General features: G+C 42.1%; 1 protein-coding gene across 4 annotated transcripts in view; it reads right to left on the bottom strand.

Moving 5' to 3' along the window:
- MYO16 (myosin XVI) overlaps positions 1-12,147 on the bottom strand; it is a 711,002-nt gene that overhangs the window by 39,978 nt on the left and 658,877 nt on the right. For all 4 annotated transcript variants that reach the window (XR_008538898.2, XM_054665553.2, XM_054665554.2 and 1 more), the window contains exon 33: positions 2,992-3,150. Coding sequence is in view for 3 of the 4 variants with exons in the window: in XM_054665553.2 (XP_054521528.2) it covers positions 2,992-3,150 (159 nt within the window). In the remaining variant the exon portion in view is untranslated. The remainder of the gene's footprint in view (positions 1-2,991; positions 3,151-12,147) is intronic.

The following is a 12,147-nucleotide window of genomic DNA, read 5'->3' as shown; positions in this document are numbered from 1 at the left end:
TGGCAAGGTAGGTTTATCAGTGTATAATATTAAATAATATTATTTTACCCCTCCAAATTTTACTGCCTTTTTAGTTATTCTTTATTCTTTCCTTTATCTCTAAGCATTCTGAGTCTGTCAGTGTTTAATTCCTTTCATTTTAATTTTTTTTCCTAAAAATATCCTTAACTCCCTATCATTATTACAGGAATTTTTCGGGGGCAGTTATTTTATTTGAGCATGTTAACTATGTTATTTTATTGTCTTTGGACTTCAGTTGCTACTTTTCGAAGATAGTACATATTTTTACCTCTAACTGCTTTTAAAATTAATTCTCGGTCTTTATTTTATAGGTGTTTTACTATGGTACACCTAGGAAAGTTTTATGTATCCTACTCAGGCTTTGCAAAGGTTTCTGTTTCATTTTTACAAAAGTTGGATTGATTATGGTGTAATTTAGAGACAGTGAGATTCACCTTTTTTAGACATACACATCTGTGCATCTGCAGACATGAACACTCCCGGTTGTCTATAACACCACATGTCCTTCTGAACTTCATCTCCTGCCATTACGCCCAGCCTCCTGCCAAAACGCAACCACTCAGCTGTTTTCTGTCTCCAGCTTTGCTTTTCCTCAAATGTTATATAAGCAGGATCACACTTAGTCTTTTGATTTTTTTTTTTAACCTCAACACAATGCTTTAGCCATCCCTTTTGATGCTCGTTACAGTTGATCACTCTTATTTATTGCAGGCTTCATCCATGTGCTAGTTCAGCCTGTGAGACGCTGGTGAGCCCACCTCCAGGCACTCACGGACTCCCCACCCATTGAGTGTGGCCTGGATTTAGTGACTCAATCAAACGTGACAGAGTGCTGGGGTGTCATTTTCAAGACTGGGTTATGTGAAGACTGCAGCCTCCATCTGGGGTGCTCTCTCTTGGATTGCTTGCTCAGGGATGTGGGGAGAGCTGCTGTGCTGGGAGGCTGCCCTGTGGAGAGGCCCATGTGAGTTGACTTGGATGTGAACCTTCTGTGGCCTGCCAATAGCCACGTGAGTGACCTTGAAAATGGATCAGCCTTCACTCAAGTCTCAAGATGACTGTGGTCTTGGCTGACAGCTTGATTGCTGTCTCACGGGGGACCTTAAACCAAAGGCACCCTGCTAAGCCACACACAGCTTCCTGGCCCACAGAAACTATGAAATAATAACCATTTCTTACATAAGCCTCCAAGTTTTGGGAGTAATATTTTGCACAGTGATGGATCACTAATACAAGCCAGACACCAGTTGAAAGACAGTGAATTTATTTCCAGTTTTATGTGATTATGAATAATGTCACCATATGCATTTGCATACAGGTGTTTGTGTGAACACTGCTGTCATTTCTCTTGGGAAGATACTGAGGAGTCAGATTGCTGCATCCCGTGAAGAATGTATGTTGAATGTTATAAAAATCTGCCAACTTAAATCTGTTTCCTGGTGCTCTTTCATCAGCATTGGGAGATGCTCTAACATTTCTCACCAAGTCTTTCTTCTGCTCATGCGCTCCCTCTTCTTTCCCTAAGACTTCAATCATCCTTCTCATTGTCCTTTATATCTCTAAACCATTGTCTGGAGTTTCCATTCTTCTCTTTTGCTTCAATCTGTTTCATTCTGGGGATTTTCTGAGTTATCTTACACTTCCCCAGTTATTTTTTATTTGTTTTGTTTTTAAACAACTATATCTAATTAAATTTAACTTTATCCTCTGTTGTACTCAATTTTATTACTGCATTTTCCAATTTCAGAATTTCCATTTGACGATTTCCTTATAGTTTCCCATTTCTGCTGAAATTCTCGTTGTTTTATTTCGTGGGGGGCTGAGTAAACATACTTATTTTAAGGCATGTGTCTTTGAATTCCAACCTTTTTAATCCCTGTGGACATATTGCAATTGGCTGCCGTCTCTGCTTTTAATTTTTTATCTTATTTTGTGTGCTCCTATGCCTGGTTATTTCTAACTGTGTTGGACTTTGCATTTGAAAAATGGTTTCTAAGAATGTTTTGAAGCCTAGGATGCTATTACTGCCCTTTGGGGAAGATGTACACGTGTTTCTCCCAGGTACCTGTAGGCCTGGTTACATCTGGGCAACTCAACATGGTTCTTGGTTCTGGTTCACTCTGACTCTTGGGAAGAACACTTGAAGGCCCCACCCCAAGGCCTTGGTGGGGCCACGACTCAGTTTCTTGCCCTGTAATTTGAGAAGGCAGTCAGAAGCACAACTTGACTTCTTAGCTGCCTTCTCTGAACAATGTGGGTACCCTTATGTCCCCATGAGCCAAGCTTCAAGTGTGGGCTTCCTTGCTTCGGCTCACCTTGCACCCCACTCCCAGGTCTTCAGCTGCTTCCCAGCATTTCAGCATCGTGATGGTTCTCCCACGCCTCTAATTAGACTAAACAAACATGCTTTTCCCAGCCCTGTGGGAGGCCCTCAGGAATAGTTGGTCTGAGTCTTCCCATCAGTTATTCCCAGAAGCCCTTTGTCTTCTTTTATTTGTGAGAGAAAATACTTGCGTAATCCTCAGCTTTTGTACCTGCAATCAAGCCACTTTCTAAATGTGGCAGTCATTGATGTACTTAAAATACCTGAAGCCAGTCTGGCACTTATCATTTCTTTAATATTATTTTCCTTCACATTTCTTAGTTTCCAGAATAATTTTTTAATTAAAAATATTGGTAGAGAATCTATTGCCTTCTTCTGCTCAGTATAAGACTAATTTTGGACCAGTTCTTTTAGATTAACACTCCATAAAATTTCGGAAAAGTCAACAAGGAGTGAATAGAATTCCAATTCTTTAACTGAAGCAATCATATGCTGACAATAATACTTGCAGGGGAGTTTCATGGTTTATATTCTATTTTCCAGTTCTTAACCCTACTTCATTTTCATATTTTAAATCCATTCCTCCCAGAAAGTTGATACAGCCTAAAACTTTTATACATTTACTTCTGAGTTTAAAAAGTGCTTACCATTTGAGATGGAATTTCCATTTTCAGCAGTTATAGCACTAGATAGTGAATTAGATAACTGAATTCCATGGTTATTTGCATTTCTGTCTTGAGTCTCGGAAGTAATTTCTGACGTACTAGGGTCATCTCGGCTACTTATGTTCATGTTAGTTTCAAAACCTAAAATAAATTTTAGAAAACATAATTATTTTCTGATAACATGTACTGAATATACTGAATAAAACATTTGGAGAAAATAATAAAACATCAAATCAAACATTCATGACATTTAAAATAATAATAATCTTTAATAAAATTTGTAGCCTATATAATATTCACCAAATTTTGCCACAACAATGTCAAACAAAAAGGAAAATGTCAAGTGGTAAAAATAATTTGTTGCATTCAAACATATTTATAAAGAATTTTTGATGTCATAGATCAAATAACTTGTCATTATAGTATTGCCTGTCATGAGAAAGCAATGAGTTCATATTTCAGGAGTTTTCTGAATGATTACATTTAAATAAATTAAGGCAGTCTTACAGCTTTGGAAAAAATAAGAAACACTTGAGTGATAAGAAACACTATAGTGATATTTTCAACATCACTATAAACATTTTTAGTGTCCATGTTGGAATACCGAACTTCAATACCCGACTTCCGCATTCTGCACACTAAGATAATTACTTAAATATGTAATGCTTGTCCTATGTTAAGTGTTTTGAGAGGTACGAACACAGAAGCCACTGTCCAAATTCTGCTGAAGGTCCTGATGAAGACTTTTTAAAGTGATGTAATATTAATAAAGTGAAACACAGCAAATGCTTCTATTTGGAGCAATGTCCAATGGAGGCAGGTTTCCCCATGGTCACTGCATTACCCTTAGGCACACAATCAGACTTTGCAAATCAGGCACAACTGCCATCAAGGGGCGAGACATCCCCCCCATCACCACCTCTGCCAAGTTCCCTTTCTCTGACTTCACAGGTGCACCTGGGATTGGCTCTTGCTTCCTAAGGAACCTCAAAAAAGCTGCAACCTATTGGAGACTTTCGATTCAGCATCAAGGATATGTGTGAGGCTTTGGTTCTTTTCTGTTGGGACACAGTTGATTCTGACTGTCTTAAAGTTAGGCCTTTCTAAAGATTTAGACTAATAAATTATTTGAATGGGACAACACACATCATTTGCTTTATTATACTTTAAATATGGCAGAACGGTGTATTACCACCCCAATCCCAATCACCGGTACCTCCATAGGCAGAGATGTTATCCTTATTTTGCTGAAGAAGGAATTAGGGTTACTCAGAGTCATGCAGTTGGAAAGAGATAGAATGGAACTTTAACCTGTATGTTCTGATTATTATTCAGTCTTTATTTTTCATTAAAAGACAAATTGGATTATGTCATTTCCACGCTGAAAACTTTTGGATAAACTGCTGTTGGTTGCAATCTACAGAAAGAAGGTAGGAAGGAGACAGGGAGGGAAGGAGGGAGGAAGACAGGAAAACAATGAAAGAAAGGAAAAAAGAAAAGAAAGGGAGGGAGGGAAGGAGGGAGTGGGGAGGGAGGGAGGGAAGGAAGGAAGTAAGGAAGGGAAGGTTCCATGTCCCCAAAGCTTATCTCTCAAGGCTGGTCTTGACTTGGTCCCTCTTAACTCCTACCTTGACATTATCTCCTCTTGCCTCTCGAGACATACCCTCAAATAGCACTACAAGCAATGCATGTTTATCCAAATTCTCCATATTGACTCCTGTTTTCTTGCTTTGGTGCACTCAAGCCCTCTCCCGCATCAACCCCAAGTCTTCCTACCCACCAGTCAGGACCTTGGTCAGATCACCCGCAGGGACCTCTCCTTTACAGCACAGAGCACGCCTGTTCTGCCCAGAAAGGAAAGCAGGTCAAGATTTATGAGCAGGAAACGCTGGATAGATGGAATAAAGGCAAAACTATCGGCATTTTGAAAACTAGGCAGAAGAGTTTAAATTTAAATGATCCAGCGAGCCACTGTGGCTCCTGACTCCATTATACATAAAAAACAAAGACCTTCAGTCAAGTTAGCATGTACAAGAATGGCAACAAAAGTGAAAGTCAGGTGATCTTAACTGTTTTAGCTCTTGACAATGAGCAATTATTGAACGGGCTGAAACTGAAAGAATACTTACTCAATGTGGTCAACTCTAGTTTGGCTTTTTTTTATTTCTGTTAAGCTTCCGAATGCCAGTAAAACAGGTTCTGTTTTAAAACTGGCTCAAGATGTACTCACCTGCTTTTATGTTGCTTTCACCTATTTTATTTTTGCACTCTTTAATTCAGTTATTTATTGGGTGCCTACTATGTGCCAGATACTCACTGAGTGCGGGAGATACATAATGAATACCACTGCCTGGTACCTGGGAGCTTCTCTCCCAAAAAGGTGATTGGCAATAAACAAGCAGATACACAAGCAGATAATTAAACGTGGTGGACTCACAGCTACGTGGAAAACCTAGTAAGTGGAAAACACTGGTGGGCAGCCAGGCAAGGTGGGTGAGGTCCATGAGGTCGCATTTCAGCTCGTGATTTTAGAAAGGCAACCTCCACACCATGTGTAAATACCCCAAAGCAGGAAAGAGCTCTCACCATGTTCAAGGAACCAGGTACTAATGAGTCATGGCCTGGGAAACCACCAAAGAGGAACTGAGAGGTTTTATTCTCAGCGCAGTGAGGGCTTCCCCAAGGCTTTGAATGAGCACAGTCCTCTTACACCTGGTGGCAATAAACGACTCCTCTGAGGCACTTGCTGACTCTCAGTCTGAGTACTTCAGGCTGGCCTCCCTCACAACTGATTTCTATCTCATCAACTGATGTATTTAAATTGCAGCCAAAATTCTCATTTTTGCAATTAAAGTTTAAACGTATTTCTATTTTTCAATTGGCGGGTTAAACTGTAGCCAAGACATGTTTTTTGGGTTTTGTTTTGTTTTTTGAGGCAGAGTCTCTCACTCTGTCGCCCAGGCTGGAGGGCAGTGGCAGGATCTCAGCTCCCTGCAACCTCTGCCTCCTGGGAGATTCTCCTGCCTCAGCCTCCAGAGTAGCTGTGATTACAGGTGCATGCCACCATGCCCGGCTAATTTTTGTATTTTTTAGGAGAGTGAGGGTTTCATCATGTTGGTCAGGTTGGTCTCAAACTTCAAGTGATCTGCCTTCCTTGGCCTCCCATAGTGCTGGGATTTCAGACATGAGCCACTGTGCTCGGCCACCATGACATGCTTTTAAACGGTCACAGAGGTTAGGCTGAAATCCTTAAATTATCTGCTAAATTTTAGTTTTTTAAATCTTAATTTATAATTAAATTTTAATTTTTTAAATCTTAAAAACATTTATCTACTTAAGCCTGGCTCTGGATGGGAATAAGGGAATAGGCCTTTCTTAACGTAAGGCATAAGAACTAACGGTCAGCATGATACTTCCTCACATTGCTCTTACAATAGTTACCATCACCCAGGTGTATATTAGGTGCCAATTCCCTGCTAGATGTGGTGCTTGGTTTAGCTCTGTTCTCAGGACAATTCTGAAGAGTTGCCACTATTACACCTATTTTCGAGATGAGATCATTGAGGCTTGGGGAAGTTAATCTCTGTGTAAACATTTCACAACTCATGGCAAGGCAGCCAGATTCAGACTGAGGCCCAGAGGGCTCAGCAGTCCCCCCACAGTCATTCTTTTACTCTTGGCTCCTCTATGTAAAGTTTTCCTTCACTGTTTCATTTGTTGATGTAAAGGATAGGATATGGCAGCTTCTTTCCTGTGACGAGTTTACCACCCAGGCCTCAGTGGTAATGAACTGAAAACTGTAGGTTGCAAAGCTGCACTCTGGCAGCTGCAATAGTGCTGCGGCTTCAGTATCGACATCCCCACTTTGGGGTTCTCCTCTGCTTGTAGTAGCCGCGGCATTCTACTGAATTATGCATCAGCCTCCGCTCATAAACACCCTTCTCCCAGTTAGATCCAAACACGTGAAAGCAGCCGTGCCCTGACTTGTTAATTTCTAGATTCAACACACTGAGGATTGAATGCAGAAACTCTGGATGGTTGGGTTCTCCCGTAAAGTAGTAGCTTAGCACACAACATTCCTTGTCAAAAGCATTCCCATTACCCAGCACTTCAGCAGTGAGGGAATTACAACAATCAGAACTCAAGAGGACAATGGCATTAAGTCTGAAGAGGTCTTTGTTAAAAGTGCATATACATGATGCATGCTTTCAGGAGAATTTTAGAAATAATACAGTGCAAACAAAGTCATCAAGCCTTTTCATGCCTTCAAGCAGTGGCCAGCAGAGTTCTGAGAATGAAGAAAAGTCACATCAAAAGAAAATATTTGAAACTCTCAGTGAATTTAGTTAAACAAGTAAGGAAGTGAATACTGTACATCCTGTATAATATTTAAAGGTGTGTCTGAGACATTTTTGTGCCTCTCTATCTAGTGAAGTAAGGGGTTGTGTAGTTCAGTGGCATCCTGTGGTTGGGTCCATGGAAACACGGGTTGGTTTGGACACCTGCAGTGTTTTCTTTTGGCCTATTAACAAGATTTCTCTGTGACCTCGGGCTTGGTGCTATTTTTACAGATACAAGAGAATTGAATCACATCAGGATCTGACTCAAAAATAAAGTCTTGGCCTTTGCATTAAGATATGATTATTAATTACAAGTTTGCAGTGTAGGTACATTTAAGTTGAATTTTAATCTAGCGAGAGCAAATCTCTAAATGTTGATACAAAAAATTCGGTTGTCTTGTGCTAGTTTTTATATAACTGAAATATCACTCCCAGTCAATATGATTCTGTTTTAAATCGTGGCTCTTGATAGGAGGTGCTTTCTGACCCCCAGGGGACATTCAGCAATGTCCGGAGACATTTTTAGTTGTCACAACCGGGCGATGGGGTGTGCTACTGACGTCTGGTGAGCAGAGGCCAGAAATGCTGCAAAACATCCTATAATACACAGGACGGTCCCCCAACCTAGAATTATAGTATCCAGCTCAGAATGTCCATTGTACTGAGGCCGAGAAACCTCGCTTTAAAACATAAGTCGGATCATGTCATTCCCGACTCCAGCCTCTCTGCTGCTTTCTGAGTTGATTCACATTAAGATCCAAAGGCTTCCTGAGGCTGAGAGGACCTTGCATGCCCTGACTCCTGCTGGCCTTGGGCCCCAGCCCCCCTTACACGCCTTAGGCCTTGGCCTCGGTCTTGCCTTCCCGGCCCTGTCAGCCTCCCAGCCTCTCTCTCCTTCTCCAGCGTCCAGCAGGGCATGGCAGCTGCACTGTGTTCAGCCTTCTGGATGACCTTCTGAAAAACAGCACCTGTCTTCCTCGCCAGGTCAGTTCCTGTCCCCACTCCTTGCTTTAGTTTTCTACACAGTCCTTCCCACTGCATGGCACAGAACAGCCCAATTGTTTGTTTCGTGTCTCCTTCCTCTGGAATGTGGGCAAATACAATGTGCGTTGTATTTTCAGTGCCTAGAATAGAGCCTGGCACACAGATGGCACTCAATTAATATTTGTTGAAAAAGAAAAAAGCTGAATGAACAATAAATTGGTTTTAATAATGTTGCTATAGAAATTCTCTTTCTGAAAGGAGCTACACTTCCCATACCTGTAAAATAGCTTGCACATTTACTAAATGAAAATTTTATGCAAATAAGTACAGTAAAGCCACGCACCACAATGATCATTTTTCCCCATTCACACAAGATTGACAACTTACGGAAGCACTTTCAGTGTTAATCCACCTTTGAGTGCTGATCTTTACTTATTTAAAATTATAAGATAAGGAAAATATCTCATTGCATGAGGTGAATATTTTCTTTTATGCAATGGAGTGGAGCTGTTTGTTTTCTACCTAAGCTTGTTAACTTATGAGAGAAAAGACCTATGGTTGATTGAAACTGATTCCTGACCCACGGTTTGAGAATTCAAAGACACAAGGTCCATACATAGTTTTTTAAAATCGTACTTTACATTGCTTTACAATCTGTAATATCAGGAGATAAAAATCAATTTGATGAATGTTGGCATGCTTTGGCTGTGCTGAGTGTGACTCTGGAATCCTGGTGACTGGAGTGGGCACAGTGGGTTGACCCGTAGTTAAGTGAAGGGGCTTCCATGCACCCCTATCTTCCCCAGGCCTCTTCCAAGGCCGAGGGAGGGACTCAAGCAATGTACAAACAGTTAACATTTGTAATACTTTGTAAACGTATACTTTGATTTATTTTCTCATTTTGAATAAATGTCCACTTAACTCTCTAAATGTTCATTTTTCATCTTTATTATTATTGTTTTTAAAAAGCTCACATTTCCCCAATTGCATATGCTTCAATCTCTGGACAAAAACCAAAATGGGTCTCAGGCATAGAGCCTCTAGCCATAATCTGCATGATGAAATCTTTACCTTTGAGTAATTCACAGGCGGGGAGGAGAAATAGGTGTGAGGTCACTGGATGAGACTACAAAGGCAACGTCACCTCCGGCTCACCTTGGAAATGTTTTATGGGAAAAGCCCAACTCCTCAGACAGTAACAAGACTGTTTTATAAGTTTGCCATGACAGGAGAGGTATGAATAAGTTAACATCAGGGATGTGTCTGGGAGAGCAGACACAGGAAGGATTTTGTGGAGGGAGGGGGAGGTAGGATGGAAGGCGAGAAGAGGAACTTCTCTTAAGGAAGAATGTAAAGACTCTGCAAGAGTGGAGAGACGTTTCTTACTGGGGAGAGAGAAATGTCCTTGAATAATTCTGGGAGAGCTGGAGAAAGACAGGGAGCATAATGGGGGTTGAGATGAGTCCTTGCTCCAAACCAACAGTGACAGGTTTCTACCTGGCAGAACGGACAGCACGTGGTTCAGCCCTGGGAAGGCAAAGAGATGCCCTGGAGCGCAGTGGCCACTCTGGGGAACATGAGAGCTGAATGAAGAAGAAAGGAAGAGGGGTGGACCATGAGCAAACTATATTCCTCCCCCAAGCTAGGGAGCTCTCCACTGATTCAACAGGTATTCACGTCCTACAAGGTCCAAACCTGGTGCTAAGATTTACTTTAGAACTTAAAGAAATATTCGTCCGAAAGAAACAATCCATTGAGTGTTCACATTTTAGAGGGGTTATGGAGCACGGCAGATGACAAGAATTTATGACGACCGGGTAAGTGCAAGAAGAAAAGGGACTACATCTATGCTGAGGGGTATAGAAGAATGAAGAATCTGACGCATCACTGTGGGACTCGCATCCTGCTCAGCTGAGCTAATTTTGACGGTTTTATTCACTTGTTAAAGCCTTTGACACTTATAATGCCAACCCATGTGACAGGGACATCCAGGGTGCATTCTAAGGGGTGCTTTTCCCCAGGCTTCTCTGTGGTGACTCAGCTCTAAGGGGGACTGTCTTCAAGGTGCCTTCAAGGCATGTGTTAAGGTTGCAAAGGGCCAGGGGGCTGGGATAGGAGCGCTGCAAAATGCTCTAGGAATTCTTAGGAGAGGTCGGAGTGGGCTGGAGCAGCCAGGTGAGCCTTTGTTGTGTAGGCAGGAGGAAGAAGCAGTGGATTTTGAGTTGAGGACGGAATGTGGAGAGGGGGAGGGAAAAGGAAGGGAATGCCGCAGAGGCAGAGCTGACTGCACTCGTGAGGGAGGGGAGGCTGGCTCTGCCCACACCTCCGCACCGGGAAGTGGGAGCAGAGAGCTTTGGAGTCTATGAGCATCACAGGACCGGGTTCCAGCAAGCATTTTGAGCAAGGGCATGCTGTGAAGAAGAAGGTTGTTTTTTTTTTTTTTTTTGTAAATACTAATCTAGCAAAGAAAGTATACAGCTGAATGGACCTTGAGGAGAGATTAGAAATAGAAAGAGAGTCAGGGGAGAGGCTGGGGAAGCAGAAGGAGGAGTGGGAAGGCAGGAGGAAGCTGAGTTCAATTCCTCTGAGCGGGAGAACTGGGACCTGATGGGGACCACAGCTGGGGCGTGGTTCAGAGCAGCAGCTCCCACCTGAAGAGCAGGGTGCATCTGGGGTTGTACTTGTTGACTTTGAAGTGACAGCCGCAGGCCTGAGGATTAAATTGAGTGGCAATTTTTTGAAGAAGAGCATTTATTAGGACTGAAAAGGAAACAGCTAGGAGAGACTTAAAAATCTCTCAGGAAGGAGAAATTTTCAAGGAAGAGACACTCTCGAGTGTGAGGAGGTAGCAGGAGGGGACGCCCAGGTGACTGCCGTGCAGGAGGGCAGATGTGGGCTTGCAGGAGGGGCTGCAGGCCAGGAGCCTTGGCAGAGGGCAGGACTGTGTGGCACGCAGGGCGGCTGACAGCGTCAGTGCTGGGGAAAGGCCAGGAAGCAGGGGAGAGAAAGGAGCCATGGAATATTTCCCCAACAAGATGCTGAAAACACCGTTTTTCTCTTAGGTACCTGCGCTAGAGATCAGATTGGAGTGTATTTTAGAATCCTATGAGATGGGATCCGGGTTTCAGTAACGCAAGAGAAAAACAAACTATAGCTGTTTGGCTGACTTAATACTGAGAGTGCTATGTAAGGCATAAAAAATGTGAAAATACATTTTAAACTCATTACTCATACTGGCTATAACTCATTCTGAAACTCTATAGGAAAATTCCTCTTCAGAAAGGCTATTGCATGAAGGGAATGTGCTTGTTTTTTCCTACTTGGCATTAAGGAAAAGTACAAATGCAGAGAGAGGTGCCTGGCAGGCTCCCACCACTTCTCAAGTTCTCGTTTGTAAAATTTAGAAGTCGCAGCTCGACAGCGCTCGCAGATACACATAGATGGTGCGTAATTAAATTTGGATACAAGCACTTCGACCTGAAATTGGCGTCTAGCTTGTGTTAAACCAAATCTAGTTTGTGTTACACAGGGCAACTCCTTTTAAATCTCTAAAATATAGATTTCTCTGAAACCCTGTATTACTGCACATGAGGAAGAAATGCAAACAGGGCTTTGACACCCCTCTCAAGTCGACCTGCATCCTACTTTATAAGCTTCTAGGAAGTGATTTGTTTTCTTTTACATAATATGTTTTTTCTTTTACATGATAGAATTTTCTTTCCTTTCCATGATAGCATAATCCAAATATTTGTGTTACTGCCTCTCAGAAAGATGAATTTCAGATGTAAAGAACCACAGAGGCTAATCTGAAACT

The sequence above is a fragment of the Pan troglodytes genome, chromosome 14 (assembly GCF_028858775.2).
Source record: "Pan troglodytes isolate AG18354 chromosome 14, NHGRI_mPanTro3-v2.0_pri, whole genome shotgun sequence".
Taxonomy (NCBI): Eukaryota; Metazoa; Chordata; class Mammalia; order Primates; family Hominidae; genus Pan; species Pan troglodytes.
The sequence above is the reverse complement of the archived record's forward strand: the minus strand, read 5'-3'. Positions and strand labels throughout refer to the sequence as shown.